This window comes from Canis lupus, chromosome 9 (assembly GCF_011100685.1).
Source record: "Canis lupus familiaris isolate Mischka breed German Shepherd chromosome 9, alternate assembly UU_Cfam_GSD_1.0, whole genome shotgun sequence".
In the NCBI taxonomy this organism is placed as follows: domain Eukaryota; kingdom Metazoa; phylum Chordata; class Mammalia; order Carnivora; family Canidae; genus Canis; species Canis lupus.
This window is the reverse complement of record NC_049230.1, coordinates 1,101,510-1,127,476: the sequence shown is the minus strand read 5'-3', so window position 1 is coordinate 1,127,476 and position 25,967 is coordinate 1,101,510. Positions and strand designations below refer to the sequence as shown.

Sequence of the window (25,967 nt, the reverse complement as noted above, 5' to 3'; positions counted from 1 at the left end):
CGCCCGCCCTTCCCGGCGCGCCTCGCTCTTCCTGGATACTGAGGCTTCGCGGCGGCCGCGGGCATCCACGGCGGGAGAGCGAGGGTCCGGAGCGCGCGGGCTGGGGGCCTGGGGTCACGCCCCCCGCGGGCGAGCGCTTCCGCGTGGGCCCTCACCCCGCCGCTCCCGCCCCCGCTGCGCTCACGGGTGTCCCTCCCGTGGAGCCCCGTCGCTCGGCCGCTGAGCACTTGGGACCTGTGCTCGGCCCCGGGGACCCGGGGGACCCGGCTCCGTCCGCTGCCGGCCCCTCCGGCAGCGCCATGCAGCAGCTCCGGCTCGCCTACAGCCGGCTGTGCAAGGAAGGTGGGGCTGAGCCCCAGGAAGCCGTCCTGCAGCGACTGCAGGAGCTGCCCCGCGGCCGGCTGGACCTGGCCGCGCAGAGCCTGACCGTGGACACCTGCAGGGCCCTGGGCAAGCTGCTGCCGAAGGACGCGCTGCTGACGGAGGTCATCCTGAGCGACTGCATGCTGAGCGAGGAAGGTGGGCACCCCGGGCTGCGGGGCGCCGCGGGGGTTGCAACCATTGCAACTGGAGAGCTGGGCTTGGGGTCCCGCCCTTTGCCTGGCTCCGCTCGGCCTGGTGCGCTGCGCGGGGTCCGGGTGCCTCGGCAGCCCCTGGCGGAGAGCTGTTCCCTTCCACCAGACCTCGTCTTTGTGAGGGGTCTTCTTCTTTTCCTTAAGATTTTGTTTGTTTGAGAGACAGGGAGCGAGTGAGAGAACTAGAGAGGAGGAGCAGGGGGAGGGATGGAGGGAGAAGCGGGCTCTCCACTGAGCGGGGAGCCCCACGTGGGGCTCGATCCCAGGACTCCTGGATCATGACCCGAACTGAAGACCGATGCTTCACCCACAAGGCACCCAGGCGCCCCTCTGAGGCTTCCGTCGCGCGCTGCGTGTGGTTAAAGCAGGCAGCAGCGTCCCTGGCGGCAGCGGGCAATCTCTCTGTGAAAGAGAGACCTTCCCTTCCCCTGGGGGCGTGAGGTCAGCAGCCCGGCCCTGCGCCTAGCAGAGGTTACAGGTGTTTTGCACCAAATAGGGAGCAGGGCAACTCTCTTCGGGCACAAATCCTGACCGTTGGGGCCACTGGGACAGTCATCTCTCCTCTGTGGAGCTGCCCCACGCTGGCACCCACGGGGAGGAGTGACCGCCCTGCCCCCTCACAGGGGCCTCACTGCTGCTCCAGGGGCTGTGTGCCAACACCATCGTGCGGTTTCTGGATCTCAAGGTGAGCAGGCCCCATCCGCTGCCTGGCCGGGGCCCTGTGGGGTGCAGATGGGGCATTTGGAGCCCAGCCTGTAACAATGGCGAGTCACCAGCCTGCCTCCTCCTGCCCTAGGGCAATAACCTTCAAGCTGCAGGGGCTGAGGCTCTGGGACAACTCCTCCGACAGAACAAGTCCATCCAGAGGTGAGGTGTGATCCTGGACCTCGCCCTGTCCACCAGCACCCTATGAGTGGTTCGGGGTTGGCCCAGGGGCCGTCCTGCAGCCTAGGAGAGTCATCTCCTGGCCAGTCGTCCATTGGCAGGGTGTTGGCAACTGTAAGTTCCTCACGAGGCTCCAGCCTTTCTGCCGAAGACCCCGAAGCCTGCACCTGTCTTCTGGCTCCTGTGGCAGCAGGGTGCTCCCTGGGGCCGCACACCTCAGGTCTGCCTTTCCTGCAGTATCACCCTGGAGTGGAACAATCTGGGCTCGTGGGACGATGCCTTTGCCACCTTCTGCGGGGCCCTGGCGGGCAACAGTGCCCTGCAGCAGCTGGACCTCCGCAACAACCAGATCAACCACAAGGGCGCAGAGGAGCTGGCCTTGGCCCTGGCATGCAACACCAGCCTCCAGCAGCTGGGTGAGGCCTCCCCCCCCACCCCCCGGCCTTCTCCAGATCTGCAGTCCTGGAGACCTGGGGCTCTATCCCACTGTTCCCCTCCGCCTTTCTGCTGCTCTTGTCCTCTTCTAGAAGCAAGGGGGCGGAAGGGTGTGGGGAGGGGCCTGGGGAGCTGGGGTCCTGCTTGGCTAGGGATCACGGGGAGCACTCTTCCCAAAGGAAGCATCTCAGGCTGGGCCAGCTCTGTCCGGGTGCACCCCATCTGGTGACCACAGGTTTCCTTCCAGACCTGCGCTGGAACAGCATCGGCCTCCTGGGAGGCCGGGCCCTGGTGAACTGTCTCCCCCGCAACAGAGGCCTGTGGAGGCTGGAGCTGGCTGGGAACAACATCCCCGGTGACATCCTCAGAGCTGTGGGTATGGGCACCTGGGGCTGCCGATGGCCCGCACGGTTTGGAGCTGGCCTTCTGACTGGGCTAGCCACCGAGGGAGGGGCGGCTCCAGGCCCAGGACGGGGACATGGAACAGCATCAGGAGGGTGGCCCGAACCAGAAATGGGACGAAGAGGGAGAAGGTGTCTAGGGAAGGGTATGGTGGCGGGGAGCTCGTGGGGGACTTCGCTTGTGGCGCTCTGAGCTGTCCCGTGTGCACTCGCTTGTTAGGCCCGTGAGGTGGGGGGTCACCGGTGGCAGACGGAGCAGCAGAGGTGCTGGCATATGTGGTCTTGCCCTGATGGTTATGCCAATACCTTGGTGGCCCAGCCACAGCTGGAAAAGGGGCTTCTTGGCCCTGCCCCGACACCCCAGAGGTCACGGCTGTGCGTGGGAGCCATGTGGGAGCGGGGCCACCCGGCCTCTGTGGTCCCCTGCCATCCGTGACCCCGACAACGCAGCCCCGGGCCCAGTTGAACACCCTGCCACTCAGCGCGGCTGCTTGTCCTTCAGGAGCACCAGGCACCCAAGGGCCTGAATGTGGGCAGGAGTCCCGCTCGTGGCCTCCACCCTGGCTGGGCTTGCCCCGCCCGTGTCGTCCCCAGCACTCCTCACTGCCTCTGGCACCACCTTGGGCTGGCTCCTCCCCAGCTGCTGCCCAGATCTCCAGAACACGGGAGTTGAGCGTGACGTTCAGTTCTTGAAAGTCATGCGGTGGATTCTGACCCTTGGGGTGAGCCCAGATGCCCCAGGACCATACCCATCTGCGGCAGCTGAGCGGTCTCCCCTGCCCCTCTCGCAGGCATGCCCCCCCTCCCGGGCTCCTGGCCCCACCGTTGCCCCCTCCCTATGCCTCCACAGCCCTTGGCCTCACGGCGCGCTCTGACGTGTGGGGCAAGACTGCCCACAGTGTCGACTGTCGGGTGACGGGTTCGGGGCCCGGGGCTGGGCTAATGCTGGCCTTCGGGGCTCCTTCCACAGAGCAAGCCATAGCCCACAGTCAGCAGCGGCAGGCTGCTTCCCGGGAGAATCAGGCCCGCACCCAGGTGCTCAGCAAGGAGGTGCAGCATCTCCAGGAAGAGAAATCCCGGCAGGTGAGGACAGCACTGCTCTGACCGCGGAGCCTCATGCCAGCCGCCGGGGCAAGGGGCCGGCCTCGGGGGGCCGGCAGGACCCCAAGCTCCTCTGACTGGCCAGCACTTCGGCCAGTTTGGTCTGGCCCGTGTCTAGGCGGGCAGGTGGGCATCCCTGGGGCCTCTGCGCTCCCCAGTGCGGGAGCTCCTTCCTCCTGTGAGGCCAGTGCCCTTCCGCTCTGCTGCTTGACTGGGCGTCGGCGCCCCTTCCAGCTTGAGCAGGGCCAGCAGGCGGGCTCCGGGCCCTCACAGGGCTCTGGCCACCTCTGCCCCCAGTTTCTGGACTTGATGGAGACGATCGACAAGCAGCGAAAAGAGATGGCCAGGAGCAGCAGGTGAGTGCAGCCCCGTCGGTGCGCCTGCGGTTTGGGTCCTGGCTTCGGCCTTGTGGGATGACTGACCCCAAGCCTCGTCACCTGCCCGCCAAGGTGGTGGCGTGTGCTTCCCAAGGACACGGGCTGGCGGGTTCGGGGCGGCCGCTGAGAATACCACTAGCCGCGGCTGGGACGTCGTGGAAGCATGAGGAGCAGCCGCTGCTGCCAGAGCGAGGGGGCCTGGGAGTGCTCTGAGGTTTCTCGGACCTTCCTTTCTGCTTCTAGGGCGTCAGCAGCACGCATGGGTCAGCTTCAGGAAGCCCTGAACGAGAGACATTCCATCATCAATGCCCTCAAGGCCAAGTCAGTGGGGCTGGGGGCAGGAGTGGGGGCGGGCAGGAGTGGGGGGCTCTGGAACATTTTAGAGATGGACCCACGGTAGAAAAGTGACACACACAAGAACTAGTCCCCAGTATACAAAGTAGATCCCTGGGTTGGTAACCCCGGAAGGCGTCTTGGAGGAGGTGAGCTCTAGCTGAGGTGAAGAGTGGTGGGCAAAAGTGAGAACGGCACCGCGTGTGCGAGGCTCAAGGCGAAGCTGGGACGGGGCTGGCTCTCCCCTCCTCCCAGGCTGCAGATGGCCGAGGCTGCCCTGGCCCTGTCAGAGCAGAAGGCCCAGGGCCTGGGGGAGCTCTTGGCTACCACAGAGCAGGAGCAGAGAAGCTTGGCACAGAGGCAGGCAAAGGAGCACAGGCTAGAGCAGCAGGTGAGCAGGGAGGGCTGGGTGGGCACAGGGTGGGCAAGGGCGGGCAGGCGGGGTGACCAGCGATGCCCCATCTCCCCCTCAGGAGGCTGCAGAACGGGAGTCTAAGCTCCTCAAAGATTTATCTGCTGCCAATGAGAAGAACCTGCTTCTGCGGAACCAGGTATGGGGGTGTGGGCCAGGGCCCTGGGGAGACTGGGGTGGGGGGCAGGGGGCCGGGCCACAGGCAGGGGGCAGGATCATGGGGCAGGGGGCCAGGGCAGGGGCTGGGGCCACGGGGAAGGGGGCAAAGGCAGGGGGCCGGGCCACAGGCAGGGGGCAGGATCATGGGGCAGGGGGCCAGGGCAGGGGCTGGGGCCACGGGGAAGGGGGCAAAGGCAGGGGGCCAGGGCCACAGGCAGGGGGCAGGGCCACAGGGGGACAGGGTCACGGGCAGGGGCCAGACCGGAGCTTCCGTCCATGGTGCTGGCTTCCCAGGTGGACGAGCTGGAGCGGAAGGTGAGATCTCAGCAGGAGCAGCTGTTCCTGGCCAGGCAGGAGCTGACCAACACGGTGGCTGAGCTGAAGGCGCGGGCCATCCAGGCTGAGGGTGGGCACATGCAAGCCCACAGTGGAGGGGCCCAGAGAGGGGAGGATGGGTGGCGAGGGCACCCGGGGAGTCCCACCCACGCTGTCTCCCCTGGGCTTCCAGAGCGTCTGGAACTGGAGAAGAAGAGGTCCCGACAGAGCTCGGAGGACCTGGAGCAGCTGCGAGCCAAGGAGGTGCCACCTGCCGTCCCTTGTGACTGCCTAGGGCCCACGGGAACCTCAGGGGCATGGTGTCCCCAAAGCACACCCCTGCTGTGCTCCCTGGCAGCCTTGGGGTGCTGCGTGGTAGATCTCGGCCAGCCCCAGCAAGTGACAGACCCAGAAACTCCCGACCAGCCTCTAGAAAGGACCATAGCACAGGCTGCCAGGTGCTCCGTGCCGTCTGGGCGTGGCCCTGGGACGTGCCCTCCATCTTTACTTCTTGCCAAGCCAGGGGGGCAGCCCCTTCTCAGGAGGAAGTGTCACCACGATTTGCCTGCCACAGGGTGGAGATTGCATGGGGGATGTAAGCTGGGGCGCTAGTTTTCCAGCCCCATTCCTGCCCCTCACCTTGGCAGGTGGAACACATGACTCGCCACCTGGAAGAGAGTGAGAGGGCCATGCAGGAGAGGGTACAGAGGCTGGAGGCCTCGCGGCTGACCCTGGAGGAGGTGAGCACATGCTGGTTGGGTGCTAGGCTCTCGGTCTCAGAACCTCATCAGGACCCACCCACCTACATCCCTCTGAGGCCAGAGGACCTAATGAGGTGGGACATGGGATCCCTGCCTAGTGAGCGAAGCTCTCAGGAGGCTGGTGCAGGGGTCACCCCAGCCCAGCAGCTGGGTGGGGCCAGAGGGGTCCCTGGCCAGGGCTGGGAGGACAGGCCCGGGGGTCACCGTCTGTGCTACAGGAGTTGAGCCGAGTGAAGGCGGCAGCTCTCAGTGAGCGTGGCCAGGCTGAGGAGGAGCTCATGAAGGCCAAGAACCAAGTCCGTCTGGAAGAGGTGAGCCCACTGCTGGCAGCGCCCACCAGGGAGTGAGGCCTGGGGGGCTGAGGTGCATAGGCTGGACTCAGGCTGGCTTCCGGCTCAGTGAGGGGAGGTGGGGGGACAGGAGCCATAAGGGGCCGGGGGCAGGTAGGATCCCAGCAGGACAGGCCCAGGATCACATCCCAACCACTACAGAGAGCTGCTGGCGTCCAGCCCTGGCATGGGGGCAGGGGTTCACCCACATGCAGCCTGTGATGGCCTGGCCCAAGCCGGAACCACGGAACAGAGTGGTCAGCCTGGGAGATGGGGGGAGCCCGGCAAGGGTACTACTTACAGGCTAGTTCAAGTTGAGCCTGTTGAGAATATGCACATGTAACTTGGGTAACTCGGGTTAGGAGGCTGTCTCCACAGGTTATCCCCACTCCGGCTGAGCGGGGTGGGGTGTCCGTCTCGCTCCCTGGTGCTTGGGGCGACGTGCAGGGCAGCAGCAGGCAGGCCTTGAGTCCTCCTCACTTTGCTCACCAGCCCCTCTCCCGTGACCCCAGCAACAGCGCCTGGCTCACCTGGAGGAGAAGCTGCGGCTGCTGGTGCAGGCTCGGGACGAGGCTCAGAGCGCCTGCCTGCAGCAGAGGCAGACGGTGGCCGACGCCCAGGCCCGGGCCAGCCAGCTGGGCCTGCAGGCGGAAGGCCTGCGCCGGCGCCTGGAGGAGCTGCAGCAGGTGACTGGGGCGTTGAGGGTCTCCCCACGGTGCCCCGGGCTCCCCCACACCAGCCATACGCTCACCCCCGTGTCTGGCAGGAACTAAGCAACAAGGACCAAGAAAAGGTGGCTGAGGTGACCAGGGTGCGGGTGGAGCTGCAGGAGCAGAACGGCCGCCTGCAGGCCGAACTGACAGCCCAGGAGGCGCTGAAAGAGAAGGTGGCGGCCCTGGAGCGCCAGCTGAAGGGTGAGCTGGGCCCAGAGCCCCCGGGGCCTTCTCGCAGGGGGTCAGCCGACAGGTGGCCGGGCTGCAGGGCTGCAGGCTTGAGCGGTGCCTGGTGGTGTGGGATCTGTGGGATCGTGTGGAATCGGGGAGCCTGCCCGCGCCCCACCAGGCCTCCGAGTGGACCTCCAGCCCGTGTTCCCCTCTGCAGTGATCGCAGGTGACCACCGGGAAGCGCTGCTGGACAGGGAGAGCGAGAACGCCTCCCTCCGTGAGAAGCTTAGGCTCAAGGAGGTCGAGATCGCCCGCATCCGGGAGGAGGAGGCCCAGAGGGCCAACTTCCTGCAAAATGCTGTCCTGGCTTATGTGCAGGGGTCTTCTCGAAGGGCCACGAGCCCCCAGAAGTGAAGGGCGGCAAGGCAGCGTCTCCCAGACACCGTGCCCCGTCCCTGCCCGTCCCTTCGTCTCAAGATGCAGCCTGGCAGTTGAGGCAGGGTCTGCAGCTGGGGACTCGGGGGTCCGGGGCCAGGCTGGATCAGTCAGACCCAGGGCGGGCTGGCCATATGGTGGGGAGTGGGCACCCCCGGCCCTTCCCAGGCCCTTCCAGTCCGGGGAATTTGCTGGATGCATCTGCAGGAAAGCCCCCCTCCCACCCCCAGGGCGAGGAAATGTAAAAGACCTGCGGGAGCCCACGCTGCACCCCTGCATCTCACCCTTCTCACCTGTAACCTGGTGCGGGAGGCTGGCCCGCATCTCCTGCTTCTAAAATACACTTTTTACACTTTGTGATACATTTTGGGTGGTGCCTTTTCCCACACGTGTCTGTGCGCCCCACACCGAGGGGACCCTCTGCCCCGACCCTGGCGGGAGGACCCCGGGGCCACTGCGGGGGGCGGGGGTGGTGGGACACGGGCACACGGTGTCCCGGCTGCGGCCCGGGGCTCTCCCGCCAAGACGCCGCGTGCACACGGACGCCCCTGCGCGCCCCGGGGGCAGTGGTGGGGGCGAGGACCCCCCCGCCCGCGCTGCCCCCGGCGGGTGGCGTGGGTCCCGGGGCGCAGGGGAGGCCGCCGGGGCTTGGGCGCCGGCGCCCCCCACCGAGCGGTCCCCGAGCCGCGCGCGCCGGGTTCGGGGCGGGCCCGCGCCCCCCGCGCCCCCCGCCGGCCGCGCTCGGCTGTCTCCGCGCCCGGCGCTCGGCGGCGCTCGGCTGTCTCCGGCCGCTCGGCTCGGCGCTCGGCTCGGGTCCGCGGCCGCTGCGGCGCCGGCGCCGGGCATTTCTCCGCAGCTCGGCTCGCGGCCGCGCCCGCCCGGCCCGCGCCCATGCAGGCCATCAAGTGCGTGGTGGTCGGCGACGGGTGAGCGCGGGGCGCGGGGCGGGGCGGGGGCGCCGGACCCCGGGGCGGCGGGCGCGGCGGGCGGGGCGGGCGGGGGCCGGGGGCGCGGGCCTGCGGCCCACCTGATGCTGTGCGGCCTCCGGGGGTGGGGCCGGGCCTCTCACCTGCACGGAGCCCCGCGGCCGCCCCCCGCGGAGGCCCGGCGGGGCCGTGGGAGGGGGCGCCGTGCGGGGCGGGGGCGGGGCGGGGGCTGAGGCTCGGCCTGTGTCCGCAGCGCCGTGGGGAAGACCTGCCTGCTCATCAGCTACACGACCAACGCCTTCCCGGGAGAGTACATCCCCACCGTGTGAGCGCTGCGCGGGGGCGGCGGGCTCCCTCCGCGGGCTCCCTCCGCGCGCTCCCTCCCCGGGGCTCCCCTGGGCGGCGGCGCCACGCGGGGTGTGTGGCCCCGGCCCGGCCCCGCCGACAGGCCCGCTCTGCCTGGCAGTTTCGACAACTACTCGGCCAATGTGATGGTGGACGGCAAGCCGGTGAACCTGGGGCTGTGGGACACCGCGGGGCAGGAGGACTACGACCGGCTGCGGCCACTGTCCTATCCCCAAACTGTAGGTGACAACGGGGCCAGCCCCCGGGGGGCTGGGGCGCTTGGGTGCGGGGTGCTTGAGGTCCTGCCGGGGGTCATGGGGGCCGTGTGGAGGGCCTTGACCGCTCCCACCTGGGCCCCCCTCGCCTTTCTCCCAAGGACGTCTTTCTGATCTGCTTCTCGCTGGTGAGCCCGGCATCCTTTGAGAATGTTCGAGCCAAGGTAGGCCTGTGCCGCTGGGAGGACCCGTGTGCAGGAGCAGGGGGCGTGGGGGGGTGCCCAGAGCACCTTCCCGGCAGGGCAGGGACAGTGTTGCCTGAAGACCTTAGGTCACGTGTCCTTGGGAGGCAGAGGAGATCTGTTTTGCTTGGATCTGAAGGTGACCCAGGGGAGCGATGAGGGGGCAGAGGCAGGGTAGGGGTGCTGGGTGAGGCGCTCGGGGCCAACTACGAGGGCCATGGAAACTTCCCGGTGGGTATTTTTGTCCTTGGCGGTTTCCCCACCAAGCCCACTGGCCACTTCATGAAGCAGGAAGGGCTCAGTGTGGCGCAGGGGCTGAGAGGAGGGGACCCTTGGGGGCCATGGCCTGCTGTGGACATGGCTGCAGGACAAAGCCCCAGGTGTAGGGGTCAGAGCCTCCATCCCCACAGTGGTACCCAGAGGTGCGACACCACTGCCCCCACACGCCCATCCTCCTGGTGGGCACCAAGCTGGACCTCCGCGACGACAAGGACACCATCGAGCGGCTGCGGGACAAGAAGCTGGCCCCTATCACCTACCCCCAGGGCCTGGCCATGGCCCGGGAGATTGGTGAGCGGGCACCACAGGGGCAGGAAGGGGGCGGGGGCGTGCCCTGGAGGGCACAGAGCGGGCCCCCGCCATGCTGACCCCGCTTGCACTGTCCCTCCCACCGCCACCAGCCCCTCCGTCGCTGACCCCCGTCCCTCGCTCCCCCTAGGCTCTGTCAAGTACCTGGAGTGCTCGGCCCTCACCCAGCGGGGCCTGAAGACCGTGTTTGACGAGGCCATCCGGGCTGTGCTCTGCCCACCCCCCGTGAAAAAGCCGGGGAAGAAGTGCACGGTCTTCTAGAGCCTGCCTCTGCAGGAGCAGCCCCGCCCGGCCCTGTTTGCTGTCGTATTGAGATGTTTGGTGTCTCTGAGTCCGCTGTGGGGGAGTGGTGTGGGTGGGGAGGGGGAAGACGCATGGGGACGCGGCCACCGCTCCTGGGGACGGGGCTGGGGCACCAGAGTCCTGTCTGCTCTGTCTCCTCTTTCTGGGGGCACAGCTCCAGCTCTGCCTGGCCCCCACGGGAGGCTGGAAGGGAGCAGGGTCTCCCTCGGGCTGCAGGGGCGGGTCCAGGGCAGCCCCAGGATGGGCTTCCTGATGGGGGGGGTTGGGGGGATGGGTCCTGTTCGTGCGCCCCAGGATGGGGTGGCCCTTTCTTCTTTTATACAATAAACATTCTCCACCAACATCTCTCGCCTGTCTGGGTACTCGCCTCTTTCCGCGGGGTGCTTCGCCCCTCACCTCCATCAGGGAGAACACAGAGGGGGAAGCTTGACCCCACACACTGGGCAAGATGAGAAGAAGACCCCGCTCAGCTGTGTCCGGGGACAAAGGATGTGACCAGACCAAAGTGGGAGTAAGGGCACGGAGCCCCTTTGGGGTGAAGAGGGCCAGTCCCCCCAGTACTGACTTCCAGGTCCTGAGAGGGGCACACTCACTGAGCAGCCAGATGTGGTCGGGGTCCACTGAGCCCCACAGAGCCCGTCAGGACTGTGCAGCAGCACCCCCCAACCCCGCCCCCGCCGGGCCTGGGCAACACTCAAGAGGGGAGGCAGGTGGTACAGTCTGGCAGGGCTGAGAAATCCTGAGAGGTGGGGCCGGTCGGCCGGGGGTGGGGGGGTGGGGGGGCCTTGGTCCGGCGCTCAGACTTCACCCTGAGGCCACAGGGCACCTCCAGGCAGACACGTGATTGCACCGCTCCCCACAGTGCGTAGAGCAGGCCCGAGCCGAGTCTGAAGGGCCAGCTGCGGCTGCCGGGAGTTAGCCAGCTGCCAGAGAGCCTTTATTGATCATCGTATGATTACATGTAGCCGAATTGAAAGCAAAATCAACTCCGAATACTGCAAACACCCCTAGCTGATCCCGTACGCAGCACTATCGTCCATGTCCCTGTGGTAAGGATAAAGGTGGGAGCCCTCAGGGCGCCTGCGGGCCGTTGGTTGAGCTTCTGACCCTTGGTTTCAGCTCAGGTCATGACCTCGAGCACGGTGTGGAGCGGTCAGCTCCGCACTCAGCAGGGAGGGGGCTTGAGGTCCTCTCTCCCTTTCCTCTCCCTCTACACTGTGTCTCTAAAAATAAATCAAGGGACGCCTGGGGGGCTCAGCGGTTGAGAGAACACCTCCGGCTCAGGTCGTGATCCTGGAGTCCCAGGATCGGTCCCACATCGGGCTCCCTGCATGGAGCCTGCTTCTCCCTCTGCCTGTGTCTCTGCCTCTCTCTGTGTGTCTCTCATGAATAAATAAATAAAATATTTTTAAAAAATATTTTTAAAAAAATAAGTCAATAGTAAAAAAAAAAAAAGTGGGAGACCACGCAATTCTCCCCAGCCCTGTCCTCAATGCCATCAAATGGCTGCGTGTCTACACGGCTGCAACAGGCAGGTTCTCCCACGGGACTTGATTTACCATGAACTGTCTAGACGGAAAGCAACAGAGAAGTGCAGATCAAGCTCCCGTGCTGCGTCCCATGTGCTCAGTACTTTGTGAGGAACTCTTAAAAAGGTGAAAAAAAATGTTATTCCAGTATCTGAGAACTATCATCTAATTCAACAAGGAAGTTGTTCAGATCCCTGACAATTAGCGAAGCTCCCATGTCCATCTTTCTCGTTTCTCGTTTGTCTAACTCATTAACTGAGGAACATCAACCAACATTTACGTCAGGATTACCCCACAGAGCCGGCTGCTAAAGACTCCGCTGCCTGTACCCCAAAGGCCTCTGGACAGGGCCAAAGGTCATCCTTGGTCAAATTCACCACCAGGCTTAAGAGCTGGCCTTCTGGAAGGTCCCACTTCCCAGGCCTGAAAACCTCAGGCAAGGGAGTCACGTGCCACCCGGCCTGGGGTGTGAGTCCACCGGGGACTCACTCCTGCACGCAGCCCGGGACTCTGCATCGTCTGGCCACTTGCCAGAGCCTAGGAATCAATGTGCAGGCTGAGCAGAAGACTCATGTTTATTGGAGAAACTGGGTGGCGGGGGGGGAGGGGTGTCAGGTAGAGACTCAGGTGGCCAGGAAGCCCCCATCCACCGGCACAGCGGAACCCGTGGTCATGCTGCTCCGGTCACTCAGCAGGAAGAAGATGGTGTCCACCACGTTCTCCACCTCTGCAGGCAGGGTGGGAGTCAGGGCACAGGTGAGGGGGTGCTCCTCCATCCTCCCTTCCCACCCCTCATCTAGGCAGGCACTGGGGCTACTGGTGCAACTTCCAGCTGGGCTCCTGCCTGACTCACCCGCAAACTTGCCAAGTGGGATTCGATCCAGCATGGTCTTGGCCTTCTGAGGGTTGCTCCAATTGGCCTGGCCCATGGGGGTCATCACCACTGTGGGGTTCACCGTGTTCACACGGATCTGCACCAGGAGGATAGGGAGGTCAGCAAGGCAGACTAGTTGCCCAGGGTATGTGGGCTGGGTGGTAGGAGGCATCCCACAGGGCTCACCTTGTGTGGCCCAAGCTCCAGAGCCATCACCTTGGTCAGCATGTCCATGGCACCCTTGGTGGAGCCTGTGAGGAGCGGCATGCCTGGAGTCCGAGCTGGCCACAGGCTTGGGGGTCCGTGGGGTCAGGCGAGGGCGGAGTGGGGGGCTTACTCACAGTAGACGCTGTGGTTGGCTATTGCTCGCTGCGAGGCCTGGCTGGAGATGTTCACGATGGACCCTGGGGCTCCCCTGGCTATTAAGCCACGGGCCACAATCTGGAATTGCAGAGGGAACGTGAGGCAGAACTAGTCACCCACCGGCCGTTCCCACCCCTGCCCTGAAGGCAGCTCACCTGGGACACTTGGATGATGGCCCGCAGGTTCACGTGGAAGGACCTGGAGGCAGATGGGGAGACCCTGGTCAGGGACTGGGGCCTGCTGCCGCAGGGGCCAGCCCTTGCCCTAGGGTTCCCCAACCCTGGCCGGCTCACGTGTCACACGCCTCCTTGGTGACCTCCAGGAAGGGCTGCAGCAGCGCCACGGCAGCATTGTTCACCAGCAGGTCCACGGGGCCCACGCTGCCCAGCGCCCGCTCCGTGGCCTCCCAGTCACCCAGGTCCACACACACGGGCTCCACCCCGGGACACTGTGTGTATGGGGGGGGCACAGCTGGGGGAGGCTCCATGCCCAGGGAGGGGGGGGCGCACAGCTGGGCCTCTGCCACGTGAGGCCTTCCAGGCCGACCGGGAGGGGTTAGAGGTCCCGGAGGGTCCGGCGCCCCAGGCCGCTGAAGGAGGTGGCTGAGGCACCAACACGGCCCCTGGGCCCCTGGCCGGTCCACTGCCCGCACCCCAGGCTGCAGGGCAGCCGTTTCTGGCTCCTTTCAAGCCCAGGCGGCAGCGCCATTCCCCCGACACTTGGCCACCCACGGACATCCGGTTGTGCCCCGGGAGGGGCTGCTGAGGGTCCCCGGTCAGCCTCAGCGCCTGGCGCCTGCGCGTGGCTCGTGGCCCGTGGCGGGGTGGCGGGGGGACAGGGTGGAGCCTACCTCACGGACCAGGCTGTCCAGGTCGGCCTGGGTCCGGCTCACTGCCACCACCTGCACCCCCATGGCGTGCAGCGCCTGGACCGTGCTGCGCCCGATGCCTGCAGGGAGTGTGGGTGGGTGTGGCGCACCGCTGCCCCCCGACCCCCGCCGCCTGGACCCCCGGACCCCTCCTCCTGGACCCCGGCCACCCCCTGGACCCCGGACCCCTCCTCCTGGACCCCGGCCACCCCCTGGACACCTGGAGCCCGACCCGCGGACCCCAGCCACGGCCTGGACCCCCGGCCACCCTCTGGACCCCCGGACCCTGTCCCCTGGACCCCGGCAACCCCCAGACCCCTCCTCCCGGACCCCGGCCACCCCCTGGACCCCCGGAGCCCGGCAGCCCCGCAGGCCCACCTTTGCCCGCCCCCGTGACGAGCGCCCGGCGGCCCGCGAGCCCCAGCTCCATGGCCGCGGTTCCGACTCTGCGCGCGGCGCGGCCCGACCGCAGGCGGGAGCGGGGCGGGGCGGGGCGCGGGGGACCAGTCACAGGCCGGTGTCCGGTGGGGCGGGGACATTGCGAGAGCACCGCCCGGGGCGGGGGAGGGGCGGGCCGAGGGGGCGGGCGCGGCGGGGCGGCCGGTCAACCTCCGCGCGTCTCCTCCCGGCGGGCGGTTGCAGACCCAGGGGTGGTCGGTGGCGGCCGGAGAAGGCGCCGCGGCGCGGGAGGACGGCCTGGCCCTCCTGCCCCGTCCCCGGTGTGGCTCAGCCGCTTCACTTGGACAACTGTCAGCCTGAAGAAGCCACTGCCGCAAAGGTCCACTCGAACTTCCAGGGGGCTGAACCCCAGTGTAAAGGCCTGCCCACTTAAGACCACCAGCTCCTTTTTTTTTTTTTTTTTAAAGATTTTATTTATTCCTGAGAGACACACAGAGAGAGACAGAGACAGAGGCAGAGACACAGGCAGAGGGAGGAGCAGGCTCCATGCAGGGAGCCCGAGGCAGGACTCGATCCCAGGACCCCGGGGTCACGCCCTGGGCTGAAGGCGGCTCTAAACCTCTGGGCCACCTGGGCTGCCCGAGACCACCAGCTGTTTAAAACACTTGGGCAGGGCAGCCCCGGTGGTGCAGTGGTTTGGCATCGCCTGCAGCCCAGGGCGTGATCCTGGAGACCCTGGATGGGTCCCGCATCGGACTCCCTGCATGGAGCCTGCTTCTCCCTCTGCCTGTGTCTGTCTCTGTCTCTCTGTCTCTCTTTCTGTGTGTCTCTCGTAAATAAATAAAATCTTAAAAAATAATAATAAAACGGGATCCCTGGGTGGCGCAGCGGTTTGGCGCCTGCCTTTGGCCCAAGGCGTGATCCTGGAGACCTGGGATCGAATCCCACGTCGGGTTCCCGGTGCATGGAGCCTGCTTCTCCCTCTGCCTGTGTCTTTGCCTCTCTTTCTCTCTCTCTCTCTCTCTCTGTGACTATCATAAATAAATAAATAAAAAATTAAAAAAAAATAAAACACTTGGGGCAGGATAAGGAGACATGGGATTGGGGTTGTCGGGGTGGTGTCCAGCGATGGCAAGCTTTGCTTCCTGAGGCTGTGGGGTCATTTACAGACATATATGAGCCTGCGTGTGCACTGCCTCACCCATAAAAGCTGATATGTGGGTCATGGTGAGAAAGCCTAGAACTGCCTGGAGTCCCTTCTGTGGTCAAGAATAGGGACTCGGTGATTGCAGGGCCTCTGGGTTGCTGGGGCTTTGGGCCCAGAGGAGTGGACAGGCTGGAGGAGACGGTAGCCAGGGCAGCATACAGCACAGACCTGAGAAGCCCCTGGAGAACAGCCAAGGGAGTCCTCCCCACCCAGCCTGGCCCTGAGGTGCACACCCTGTGGCTTCCCAGCAAACCCTGTCCTCTGCCTGCCGGAGGCCACCTGAGGTCCTTTTGGGAAGGCACATCAGCTTAGATCCCTTCTGTGACTTTCCTTTGACCTCAGAACGGTGTCCAAACCCTCTGACCTGTCCTGTGATCCCCAGTGGGTCAGTCCAGCTGCCACAAGCCCTGCTGCGGGAGGGCCCTGCAGGTTGGCCAGAAATGCCCCGAGCTGTGCCCACCACCGCCAGGGCCGGAGGCTCTCCTAGCCCCGCAGTACCCACCCAACCCCTCTTCCCCACTTCCTGGGCCAGGGAGGGACGCTTTCCCAGTCTAGCTGAGGGACCACCACAGGCTGCATCACCCCGCGGTTGCCATGTGGGGGCTCCACTCAGGCGAGCTCCAGTGAAACCCCACAGGGCCCGCAGACCTGTTGGGTCTGGACTCTGCCGGGACAGCAGGCAGGCCCCACTGCGGACCCATTCCGGCCAGTGGTCTGGTGCGGGGAGGGAAGTGTGCGGGATAAACTGGGCTGCTCCAGCACCGCCCCGTCCCAGCGGCTGGGGGCCGGTCCCGTCTTCCCGAGGGATGGCCTGGTCCAGTCCAGGGCACCTTCCCCAGCTCCCAGACCCGCAGCCGCCCGGCTGCTGGCGGTCGGAGCTGCGGGGTGGGGAAGGTGGCCGCAGCCGCCCTCTGCCCTGCCCTCTGGCCTCCGCGCAGGGCTGCTGCGCTGCTCTGGGGAAGAGCATGGGCCGCGAGGCTCTCTGTGCAAACAAGGCGCAGCCCTGCAGCCAGGAGCCAGGTCGCGGGGAGTCCCGGCGGCCGGGGATCCGCCCCCTCACCTCCCGGCGCCTCCCTCCAAACCCGGCAAGCACCGGATCCAGGACAATGGCTTCCGTTTATTTAGGCAAATCCCACCAGCGACGGAGGACACAGCGGGCGGGGGCGATGAGGCGAGTTTCACGGCGGCGCGGCTGTGGGTGCGGAGCGCGGCCACACACGGAGCCTGCACCGGAGATGGGCTGCCGGGGCCGGGGCGGGGCCGGGGCGGGCGGGGGCGGGGCCCGGTGGACCGAGCTGAGCCCCGCTGGCTCGCCCGCGCCGGCGCCCTAGGAGGCCAGGTACCCGCCGTCCACGAGGATGCCCGAGCCGCTGGTGGAGGCGCTGCGGTCGCTGAGCAGGAAGAGGATGCTGTTGACCACGTCCTCCATGTCTGCGGGTTGCGGCGGGGGCAGGCGGGGTCAGCGGGGGCGCGTCCCGGCAGCCCCGGCCCCGCCCCGCCCGTGCCCGCTCCCCGCAGCCCCGCTCACCAGCGAACTTCCGCAGCGGGTGCCGCTCCTTCAGCTTCCGGACTAACTCGGGGTCCGTCAGGATCTTCTGGCTCATGGCCGTCGGCACCACCGTAGGGTCCACGGAGTTTACCCGAATCTAGGGCCCGGGGGCCAACGACGGCCTCAGCAGGTAGGTGAGCCCCCCTTGCCCCCCCCACCCCCCCCACCGCCGCCCCGCAGAACTTACTTTCCGTGTCCAATCTCTGACCCCACTGCCAGAGCCTCGGATCCCCCTCAGGCCTCTCCCATACCCCACGCCCCATGCTGCCCATGACCCTTGCCAGCTGCAAGCCCCACTCCCCAGCACCTACCTTGTGCCTGCAGACCCACCTCCTGTGGCCCCCCCCACCCCTGTCCCTCAGGGCCCCCTTTCCACGCCCACCTTGTATGGCCCCAGCTCTGAGGCCATGGCTTTGGTGAGCATGGTCATTGCACCCTTGGTAGAGCCTGTGGAGGGAGGGCAGTGCTGAGGACACTTAGGGATTCAGCCTTCTTTGCACAGAGGCTAAGCCTGGAGCCCAGCATCTCCTGCATGGAATGTGGGGGGCGGGGCTACAGGCTGGGCAGAGGGACTCACTGTAGACAGATAAGTTGGGGAAGGTGACATGGGCCACCATGCTGGAGACATTGACGATGGAGCCAGGCACTCCACGGTGGATCATGCCCCGGGCCACAATCTAGAAGCCAAGAGAGGGGCAATCTGACCCCACCGTGCTCCCACCTGGGCCTTGTTATCGCTGGGCCTTGTCCTCCCCCTGGCTCACCTGGGATACCTGGACCACCGAGCGCAAGTTCACGTTGAAGGCCCTGGGGGAGGGGCATAGAGTCAAGTGCGTGGCCACATCTGCCCCACGATCTCAGCAACCCTGCCCCAGTCTACCAGCTCTCCTACTCCCCACCTGTCGAAGGCCTCCTTGGTGACCTCCAGGAAGGGCTGCAGCAGCGCCACGGCAGCGTTGTTCACCAGCAGGTCCACAGGGCCCACGCTGCCCAGCGCCCGCTCCGTGGCCTCCCAGTCACCCAGGTCCACACACACGGTCTCTATCCCAGGGCACTGTGGAGAAGCATTGGCTGGTGACCAAAGGAGGTGGTCCCAGCAGGCTCACAAAGGTGTGTGGGAGCAGGCTCTGGCCCTGGCGCTGGGGGTGAGGGGGTGGGGTGGAGGTTATGTGCCTCACCTCCTTGGAGAGGCTGACCAGGTCAGTGTTGGTGCGGCTCACGGCTAACACTCTGGCTCCCAGGCCATGCAGGGCCTTCACAGTGTCTCTCCCGATCCCTGCAGGGGTGCAGTGGGTGAGCAGATGGCTCAGTACATGTAGCTCAAGGCTGAGGGCCAGGGCTGCAGCCCCTTTCACTGAGGAAAGAACAAGGTGCTGGCCAGAGGATGGACACCATGGGGCAAGAGGCCGTCTGAGTCAGAATCTCTGCCAGCCAGGATCTGACCACGGGAGGCCCCGGAGAGCAGCTCCTTCCCACTGGGCCGGGGGAAGAGGTCCCAGATGGATCTCTGAGCCTGAGGGCCACTATCTAGGGGCGGGGGACTTGCTTGCACTGACCAGGGAGTGGCCAGTGTCCTGTTCCAACACAGCCTGCTAGGTGGTGGACATCAGCCTGGGCTCAGGTCCAGGGGCTGCTAGGAGTGCAGGGGGGCGATAATTGCTGGCGGGGCGGTCTGTGACAGGCATGCAGGGACTCCCAGGATCCCCAACACAGGCCTGTGAGGCTTCAGGGAAGACCCCACCTTCCTCTCCAGCTCAGCCCCTCCCGCACCCTCACCTGCTCTACACATACCCACCTTTCCCTGCCCCTGTCACCAGGGCCTGCAGGCCGCTGAAATTCAGCTGCATGGTGCTCACTCAGAGCCTCCCTCCAGCGGGAGAGGAAGGCATGGAGGTTTTAAAGGCCTGGGGCGGGCCGTTGTGGGGGCGTTGAGGAAGGAGGGCTGGGGGCACAGGGTGGGGCATCACAGCAGCTCTGTTTCCTTGTTCACAGGAATCTTCTTTTTTTAATATTTTATTTACTTGACAGAGAGAGAGCTTGTGGGTGTGAAAGAGCACAAGTAGGGGGAAGGGCAGAGGAGGAGGGAGAAGCAGGCTCCCTGCTGAGCAAGGACACTGGGCTGATCCCAGGACCTTGTTCATGACCTGAGCCGAAGGCAGACGCTTCACCACTGTTCACAGGAATCTGCTGCCCTCCTCACCCATACCTCACAGGTGCTGGCCCAAAGCTCAACGCTGAGTTTTGGAAAAGTAAATAAAAATAAATCCTAGACTGGGGCCATGCCTGTTCTTGGCTGGTTGGAGACAGTGGCCAAGGCACGCTGGGCTCAAGGCTGGCCTCCTGCCCTCCTGACCCTGACTCCACCGGGGCCCCAGCGTGGGGGCCACTGCGGCTCCAGAGTCTTCCTCACCTGCCCCTGGCCAGCCCGGGAATTCCTACCCTCTGGCCACCCGCCCAGCGCTGAGCCCTGTCCACAGGAGTGGCTGTCCTGAGGTGCCCACATTCCCTCTCAGGTGTGGCTCTGGGAGGGGGGGTCCTCTCCTTCCCCAGCTGTCCTTCTCTGGTTTCCCTCCCTCCCCGCCTTTTGCATTTCATCTCCGTGCAAATCCGATGTACTCTTCCAGGTGCCCGAGGAGCCACTGATCCCTGTGGCTTCTGATGGGGATGAGCCGGGGGCATGTCCTGAGCGCCTCCCAGTCCTGTGCAAGGGGCCTTGTGGGACCAAAGCCACCGTCCGGAGGTCCTGCGTTCAGGGCACATGAACACCCCCGCCAGGCCCTCCAGGTGTGGCCCGGACATGCAGGTGAGCCCTGCCGCCTCTCCCTCCCTCAGACCTGGCCAGATACCAGGTGCAGCCCCAGCAAGACAGGCTCCTGTCCTGAGAGCCATCCTGCGTCTCTGAGACCCCTGAACTCCAGAGCACCCAGGTGGGCTTGCCTTGGGGGTAGAAGGTTGGCAACCCTCACCCTGGGTATGACACAGCACATTCCATCTGGCTTTCTTCCCAGATACTTGTTAGAAATTCATCTCCAAGGGTGCCAGCTGTGGGGGTGGAAGGCTGAATCTGTCCCGTGCCCGGCAGGCCCCATTATGCACTGAGGGCTGGCTGGGAAGCGCGACCTTTGCTACAGCTAAGCCTTCGCCAACCATGGGACCCTCAGGTGTAAACCCAGATCCCCAGCACGGAGTGCCCCTGCCCCACCCCTGCCAGAGGCCCCGCAGCTGGCTTCCACGTGGCCTGGGGGACAGCCCCCACCCTCCGCCCGCCCCTTGCCTGATCTGTGCACAGAAGTCCCTCTGGGAGCCTTCTCCCAAACACCTGCAGGTTAAAAACATCTCCCTGCTTTCATTAACCCACACCCCAAATCAGAACCCAGCAGCAGGTGCCCCTCTCCTCCACGGTCACCACCAAGTTCCTGACACGTTCCAAATGTTACAGATAGTTTTTGAGATAATTCAGAATTACAAGGATGCCAGAGTCTCCTCCCCCTAAACCATCTGAGAGTAAAACACACCCTGTCACCTCCAAGTAGCTTCATGTCTGCTTCTTTCAAACACAGATGTTATCCTGCACAAGCACAGCACATGCTTGTGCACATGCACACACACACGATAGCCGGGAGTCTAGCAGCACGTGTCACTAGCTCCCATCCAGGTCTCGTTAACTAGCCCAGTGATGTTCTTTTTAAAAAGAACGGCTTCCTCGAGATTTAACTGATAGGCACTGTGAAGTGACAAAAACTCACCTGAGTACATTTGCAAGATCTAATTGGGTTTCTCAGTCAATTTGTGGATTAGGCATCTTCCCACCTAGGGGAGTAGAGAGAGGCCCCGCTGAGCAGCAGGAAAGGACACATTTTTGTTTATTTTTTATTTATTTATTTTTAAAGGTTTTATTTATATTTATTCATGAGAGACAGAGACACAAGGCAGAGGGAGAAGCAGGGTCCCTGCAGGGAGCCCAATGTGGGACTCAATCCCAGGACCCTGGGATCACGCCCTGGGTGGAAGGCAGAGCCACCCCAGGTCTCAAGGACAGGTTTTCAAAGGAAGAGAGGGAACGGGAGAAGGCAAGGCGAAGGCAAGGCGGCCTCCGGGAGGGGGGGGGGGTGGAGCGGGGTTTCTCAGTTTGCTTCCGAGCGCTGCCGGGCTGTGCCCAGGTCCACTGGGTCAGGGGTCTCTGTCTTCAGTGACTGCAGTTTGGGCTGATGGTTTTGAGCAACACTGAACGGATACACCTGGGGGCCTTGGCAAAGGGCGGTGAACCGGTCACTGCAATCAAGGCCATCAACAGGCCCACCCCCTGCGCAGGCGTCCTGGTGGCTCGGCCGTCCCTGGACCTCACTCCTCTTGCCTGGATCCCCCGTGTCAGTTCTGTGCAGGAGAAGCATCCAGAGCAGGCTCCCCCTGGGTTTGGGGCTGCCTGGTCTCTCATCTCCCTCACTGGGAACCCTCCTCAGTCTTTCCTTGACCTTTATGACCTTGACATTTCTGAAGACTGCAGGTCAGTTCTTTTTTTTTTTTCTTTCTTTCTTTGAGAGACCGCATGCAGGGGGCATGGGGAGGAGGAGGGAGGAGGCAGGCTCCCCGTGGAGCAGAGCCCAACGATGCAGGCTGCAGGACCCGATCCCAGGACCCCGGGATCATGACCTGAGCCACCTGAGCCCCCCGGGTGCCCCAGAGGTCAGTTCTTTGGTAGAAAGTCCCTCAGCTGGGCCTGCCCCGTGTTCCGTCGTGAGTAGACGCTGTGGGTCTCCGTCAGAGGCAGCGGGGAGAGGCCCGGGTCTCACGGATGGAAGGTGGTGGGACTGGGGTGTCAGCTCTGACCACCGCAGGCGCAGCGTCGTCCTCCCACTTCACATCTGTCCTCAGCGCCTCGGCAAGCATCCCCTGTGGCCACGCTGTCTCCGAGGCGCCAGAGAGGACTCGGGTCTGGGCCCCGTGGGCTGTCCACCCACCCAGGGGGACGGGCCACAGCACGTCTGACTTCACTTCCAGGTAAGGCCGCCCTGGCACCGGAGCTGGGGCGGGAGCGGGACGGGAGGGAGAAGCGCCCGCGTGGACACCCGCCCGGCCCGGCCCCCACCCTCTGACTGTGCCCAGCTCTGCGGCCCAGCGCGGTGGCCACACGTCATGGCCACACGTCATGGCCACACGTCGTCCTGGGGGATCGGCGCCCCGCTGGCCCTCCCCACCCCCACCCCGCCGCTCTCTGGGGCAGAGGAGCCGCCGTGACCTTCCCTCCCCGCCTTGCGGAGGAGCAGCCGCCCGCATCCGCCCTTCGTGCCCTTCGTGCCACGGCCTTGCAGGCGGTGGGCGGCGGCGGCTGTGCGACCCGGTGCCCCCCGATGCCCGAGGGCGGAGGCCTACGCCAGGCTGCCCTCTCCGCTCTGTGTGCCCTCCACCCTCGGCGCCGCTCCCAGCCCGTTGTCCCCACACGGAGTCCCGCACACCCGTCCCCAAAGTCACGCTGCTACTTGGCCCAGCGGACAGACGGACGGACGGACCGCTGTGCGAGCGGCCAGAGCTGCCCGGGGCCTGTGCGGCAGGATGATGCAGCCCGGCTGCCGCGGCCTCTCGGCAGAGGGACACTAGGCTCCCCGCACTGGGTGCAAAGTGCGACCCCGCGACCCGCCCCAGTGTGCCCTCGGTGCTTCAGCGGTTGGTGCTGCTGCTTTCACACAGTGTCCCTGGGGCCCGAGCGGTCCCCTGGCACCATCACTCGGGGTGACACTGAGCATGCATCTGCAGAAGCTCAGTGCTTCCAGGACCATTGAGGATACTTTCGGGTCCCTTGTGCAGGCCTTGTGCTGGGACTGCCCCTTCCCCTGTGTCTCTGCGCCAGGAGAAGCAGCCAGCACAGCCCGCCGCCCCTGTCCCCCTGCCCCCCCACCGTCCCTGCCATCCCCACATGCCCTGTATCCCCGTCCCCCTGCCCCCCACCCCCCTGCTGTGGAGTGGTGCGCAGCTGCGGGCACAGGAACGCAGACACCATGGGGCACAGCCCACCGTGAGCAGCGAAGCAGGCCTCCGCCAGCCCCAGGCCCAGCCTCCTGTGGGGTCCCAGCCGCTGCCAGTGTCTGTGTGAGCCTGGGACCCAGAGGCCATGGGGGCAGGGCCAGGGCCTGCAGATGCGCACAGGTGCCAACATGCGCCCCCCCAGCGGCCGGGGCACAGGGCAGCCCCACGGCCTCCCGCAGCCTCCCGCGAGCCCCCTGCCAACCCCCACGCGCGCCCCCACCCCAGGGCCTCTCACACGGGCTCATCACTGCCTCCTAAAGGAGGGTATTGGCTCCTCACTGCACAGCATGAGGAACCACGTCTGGCTTGTGCTCTGCGCTTGGATTGCGTGTGCTGGACCCAGAGGGAAGGGGACCGTGAAACAGGCCGCAGGAAGGGTGTGGCCCGGCTGGCAGGAGCCCGAGGCTTGGATGGGGAGCAGTCACTCAGCCGCGCTGCATGGGCGTCCCTGGCCAAACCCCTGAGGGAGAAGGGCGGGCCGGTGGGGTCTGGCCCTGGCCTCTGGCCCTGGGTTCCTGACTCCGAGCCTCTGCAACGTCCCTCCTGACGAGCATCTCGGTGTATGGGGCCTCGCTGTGGGTAGTCTGGGGGCTGATTTATGCGGGGTGGGGGGGCCGCCCGAGATGGGCACCTGTGGGGAGGGCGGTAGTCTGCGGGCCGGCGGCCACACAGCCAGTGGGCAAGCGAGCGCCCCAAGCCCCCGGCACCAGGACAGGCAAGCTTCCCGGGTTGGCAGCATGTGCTCAGTGTCACAGGCCAGGATTCCGAGGGGAAGAGACCGTGGGAAGGCCCCCCACCCCGCCAGGTGCCACCCTGTCTCTCCCTATGGTGGTTTTCTGATTCCATTTGCTGTAATAAAACTGTGATCCTAAATGCAGCACCTTCCGGGCTTCTGTGGATTGCTCTAGCGACTTACGAAAGCTGAGGGTGGCCCTGGGACCCCTGACCTCGCCACCGCTGTCGGAGATGGGGATGGTCTCCTGGGGATGATGCTTCCCTGGGCTGCAATTTTCTTTTCTTTCCTTTTCTTTTCTTTTTTCTTTTCTTAAGATTTTATTTATTTATTCATCAGAGACACAGGCAGAAGGAGAAGCAGGCTCCATGCAGGGAGCCCAATGTAGGACTTGATCCTAGGTCTCCAGGATCACACCCCAGGCCGAAGGCAGCGCTAAACCTCTGAGCCACTGGGGCTGCTCCAGGCTGCAGTTGCTAAGCCCTGTTGCCACAGGCCAGACCCGCGCTGCAATCACAAGCCCCGGAACCCCAGGGCCCTGACATGAGGAAGCCTCCCCGACGCCCCCCGGGCCCGGGGCCAGCTGTGCAGCCTCTGCCACCTCGTCACCTCATGGCTGCACCCTCTGGAACTTGGTCCTCGCAGCGGGTGGCGTGGGGGCTCTCAGAGCAGACCTGGGAGTGCTTGCTTCCCCCTGCAGCTGCGCTGAGCCTCCCGGTCCCACCTGCACTTAGCGCCCAGGTGAGTCCGGGAGTAGCAGGCTGTGTGCTGGGTCCCCACAAACCACCTGGCCTCTGAACTTTCCAGTGACCACCCGTGGTTCCCAGTCCTTCTCACCTCCTCTTCTCTCCACAGACCCTTCACATCGACCCTCCTCCCCCTGGGCTGACAGCCTACCTCCTCCAGTGCTGACCCCGGCCCCCCGCCCTCTGCCCTCTGCTCCCAGCACCCCCTCAGCCCCCCCAACTACGGCTCCTGTCTGCTCTCACTTGCAGAAAAACACCTGCAGAGAGAAGCTGTTCTCAGCAGCTCCTTCCCCAGGAGACCCTGTGCGTGAGCCCCCTGTGTGCAGCCCTAGTGGCGCCCCAGGCCCTGCCTCACTGCCTGCCCGCTGCACAGGCCCGGGGGTTGCCGGGGAGGGCAGCCCAGCACACGCTTGCCACAGAGCTGGGCCAGGGCAGCAGGGCAGGGAGGACAGTGGGCAGGGCGCTGAGGCCCCGAGGACTCTGGCTTCTCATGCGGCAGGTGCTGGCAGGTGGGTGGGGGGTGGGGAGACCCGGGTGCCCAGAAACCCCACGTGAAAGGCCTGGCTGCAGCTGGACAAAGGTCCTTCCCAAGCCTCCGAGCAAACTTCTCAACTTCTCAGGTTCCCTCCTTAAGAGGGAGGGAGGTTTTAAGTACTTTTCCTGTTTCTCAGGACAAGGAGAGTGCACTTGAGCAGACCTGCCTGAAACTGGCAGCCACACCCCACAGGGGACACTTGAGCAGGAAGCAGTGGGGATGCCACCTAGAAACTTCTGTGACCGGGAGGTGTGGACAGGCAGGGTCGCAGGACTGTACTCTGTCCCTCCAGAAGGTGGTGAGGCGGGGAGGGTGCCGGTGGGCACGGCGCCTGGAAACCACCACCGCCTCCCAAGGGCACTTCGGTGCCAGGAAGGCCGAGGGACCGGGGCTGCCCTGTGCTGTTCACACTGAGCGAGTGGCTTCTCTTGGAGCGGCCGCCTCTGCCGGGCCCTGTCACCACCCACGCCCCGAGCCTGCGCTGTTTTAGGCCTTTCCTCATGCTCCGCTGGCCGCCTCGGCCCACCAGGACCCGCTGGCTCCACTCCACGAGCTCCACGAGGGTCTGCCTGCATCCCGTTTCCCATCCCCCAGGCCAGCCCACCTGCGCTCTCCCAGCCCAGCTCTCAGCCCTGCTGCTCCTGCGTGTTGCCGGGAGAGGCCCGGGCTCCCTCCCCGCTGGCCGCTGCCTGCTTGGCTCTCTGCTCCCTCACCGTCTGGGCTTCTGGGCCCAGGAAGCCAGGCTGGAATGTCAGCTTCTCTGGGGGTCGCCCCTCTGGGTTCTTGCACCCCAGGTGACCCCAGGGCTGACGTGACAGCCTGAACCCCAGGAGGACAGGTGTGCCGTCCACCACTGTCTCCCTGGCACTTGGCAGAGACTGTGCTTCCAACCGTGTCTGTGGAGTGAGGAATGAGTGAACGAACAAACGGCACATTCGTTGTTTTTTTAAAAGATTTTTTTATTTTAGAGCAAGAGCGGGGTGGCAGGGAGCAGGGAGGAGCAAAGTAAGAATCACCGGGAGCTCTGAGTACACCCGTGGGTGAAGACGGGGCGCTCGCCCCTCCGGGGGACGCCAGGGGCACCTCGACATTGTATTTTGTTTTCTTCTGGACACTGAGTGG

The 25,967-nt window shown here is 65.2% G+C and overlaps 4 protein-coding genes and 1 long non-coding RNA gene across 16 annotated transcripts; 3 read left to right on the top strand and 2 right to left on the bottom strand.

The window, feature by feature from the left end:
* Positions 1 to 85: 85 nt before the first annotated feature.
* Positions 86 to 7,764, top strand: LRRC45 (leucine rich repeat containing 45). 2 transcript variants are annotated; one of them, XM_038546281.1, is made up of 17 exons: positions 97 to 519; positions 1,199 to 1,260; positions 1,372 to 1,442; positions 1,698 to 1,876; positions 2,143 to 2,271; positions 3,267 to 3,379; positions 3,695 to 3,753; positions 4,018 to 4,095; positions 4,363 to 4,498; positions 4,581 to 4,658; positions 4,973 to 5,084; positions 5,187 to 5,257; positions 5,641 to 5,733; positions 5,973 to 6,065; positions 6,596 to 6,769; positions 6,850 to 6,997; positions 7,185 to 7,764. In XM_038546281.1, exons 1-17 carry the CDS (start codon positions 300 to 302, stop codon positions 7,379 to 7,381), a joined length of 2,013 nt encoding a protein of 670 aa, XP_038402209.1. In that variant the 5' UTR covers positions 97 to 299; the 3' UTR covers positions 7,382 to 7,764. The 2 variants fall into 2 exon arrangements, with proteins under 2 accessions (XP_038402210.1, XP_038402209.1); XM_038546282.1 differs by lacking the exon at positions 7,185 to 7,764 and having other exon boundaries at positions 86 to 519; positions 6,576 to 6,769; positions 6,850 to 6,990.
* A 452-nt stretch (positions 7,765 to 8,216) lies between these two features.
* Positions 8,217 to 10,362, top strand: RAC3 (Rac family small GTPase 3). Of its 4 annotated transcripts, none has more exons than XM_038546278.1 (6): positions 8,217 to 8,328; positions 8,582 to 8,653; positions 8,795 to 8,912; positions 9,050 to 9,112; positions 9,551 to 9,700; positions 9,849 to 10,362. In XM_038546278.1, exons 1-6 carry the CDS (start codon positions 8,294 to 8,296, stop codon positions 9,894 to 9,896), a joined length of 486 nt encoding a protein of 161 aa, XP_038402206.1. In that variant the 5' UTR covers positions 8,217 to 8,293; the 3' UTR covers positions 9,897 to 10,362. The 4 variants fall into 4 exon arrangements, with proteins under 4 accessions (XP_038402206.1, XP_038402204.1, XP_038402207.1 ...); XM_038546276.1 differs by having other exon boundaries at positions 9,541 to 9,700; XM_038546279.1 differs by having other exon boundaries at positions 9,541 to 9,704; positions 9,849 to 9,909.
* A 1,745-nt stretch (positions 10,363 to 12,107) lies between these two features.
* Positions 12,108 to 14,143, bottom strand: DCXR (dicarbonyl and L-xylulose reductase). Its single transcript, XM_038546275.1, has 8 exons — positions 14,034 to 14,143; positions 13,638 to 13,735; positions 13,081 to 13,235; positions 12,943 to 12,985; positions 12,766 to 12,865; positions 12,611 to 12,675; positions 12,404 to 12,521; positions 12,108 to 12,277 (listed from the first exon to the last, which is right to left on the bottom strand). Exons 1-8 carry the CDS (start codon positions 14,083 to 14,085, stop codon positions 12,174 to 12,176), a joined length of 735 nt encoding a protein of 244 aa, XP_038402203.1. The 5' UTR covers positions 14,086 to 14,143; the 3' UTR covers positions 12,108 to 12,173.
* A 2,215-nt stretch (positions 14,144 to 16,358) lies between these two features.
* Positions 16,359 to 18,754, bottom strand: LOC607806 (carbonyl reductase [NADPH] 2-like). Of its 2 annotated transcripts, none has more exons than XM_038546274.1 (8): positions 18,606 to 18,754; positions 17,989 to 18,086; positions 17,710 to 17,864; positions 17,575 to 17,617; positions 17,388 to 17,487; positions 17,193 to 17,257; positions 16,790 to 16,907; positions 16,359 to 16,692 (listed from the first exon to the last, which is right to left on the bottom strand). In XM_038546274.1, exons 1-8 carry the CDS (start codon positions 18,655 to 18,657, stop codon positions 16,589 to 16,591), a joined length of 735 nt encoding a protein of 244 aa, XP_038402202.1. In that variant the 5' UTR covers positions 18,658 to 18,754; the 3' UTR covers positions 16,359 to 16,588. The 2 variants fall into 2 exon arrangements, with proteins under 2 accessions (XP_038402202.1, XP_038402201.1); XM_038546273.1 differs by having other exon boundaries at positions 17,989 to 18,164; positions 18,606 to 18,710.
* Positions 16,593 to 25,800, top strand: LOC102154270. 7 transcript variants are annotated; one of them, XR_005364112.1, is made up of 4 exons: positions 16,593 to 16,940; positions 19,435 to 21,314; positions 21,683 to 24,305; positions 24,420 to 25,800. It is a non-coding gene; the product is annotated as an uncharacterized LOC102154270 (long non-coding RNA). The 7 variants fall into 7 exon arrangements; XR_005364109.1 differs by having other exon boundaries at positions 16,603 to 16,940; positions 19,435 to 19,613; positions 21,122 to 24,305; XR_005364110.1 differs by having other exon boundaries at positions 16,620 to 16,940; positions 19,435 to 21,808; positions 23,966 to 24,305.
* The last annotated feature ends 167 nt before the right edge of the window (positions 25,801 to 25,967 follow it).

Coding starts and splice junctions, on each gene's coding strand:
- LRRC45 (XM_038546281.1), top strand. CDS start 300: ATGCAGCAGCTCCGGCTCGCCTACAGCCGGCTGTGCAAGGAAGGTGGG. Junction 4,659..4,972: donor ACCTGCTTCTGCGGAACCAG/GTATGGGGGTGT, acceptor CTGGCTTCCCAG/GTGGACGAGCTGGAGCGGAA. Junction 5,734..5,972: donor CGCGGCTGACCCTGGAGGAG/GTGAGCACATGC, acceptor TCTGTGCTACAG/GAGTTGAGCCGAGTGAAGGC.
- RAC3 (XM_038546276.1), top strand. CDS start 8,294: ATGCAGGCCATCAAGTGCGTGGTGGTCGGCGACGG. Junction 8,654..8,794: donor GGAGAGTACATCCCCACCGT/GTGAGCGCTGCG, acceptor TCTGCCTGGCAG/TTTCGACAACTACTCGGCCA. Junction 8,913..9,049: donor CACTGTCCTATCCCCAAACT/GTAGGTGACAAC, acceptor CTTTCTCCCAAG/GACGTCTTTCTGATCTGCTT.
- DCXR (XM_038546275.1), bottom strand. CDS start 14,085: ATGGAGCTGGGGCTCGCGGGCCGCCGGGCGCTCGTCACGGGGGCGGGC. Junction 13,236..13,637: donor TGGACAGCCTGGTCCGTGAG/GTAGGCTCCACC, acceptor CCATACACACAG/TGTCCCGGGGTGGAGCCCGT. Junction 12,986..13,080: donor ACCAAGGAGGCGTGTGACAC/GTGAGCCGGCCA, acceptor ATCTGCCTCCAG/GTCCTTCCACGTGAACCTGC.
- LOC607806 (XM_038546273.1), bottom strand. CDS start 18,657: ATGCAGCTGAATTTCAGCGGCCTGCAGGCCCTGGTGACAGGGGCAGGG. Junction 18,165..18,605: donor GGTGACAGGGGCAGGGAAAG/GTGGGTATGTGT, acceptor TTCTTTCCTCAG/TGAAAGGGGCTGCAGCCCTG. Junction 17,618..17,709: donor ACCAAGGAGGCCTTCGACAG/GTGGGGAGTAGG, acceptor CCCCTCCCCCAG/GGCCTTCAACGTGAACTTGC.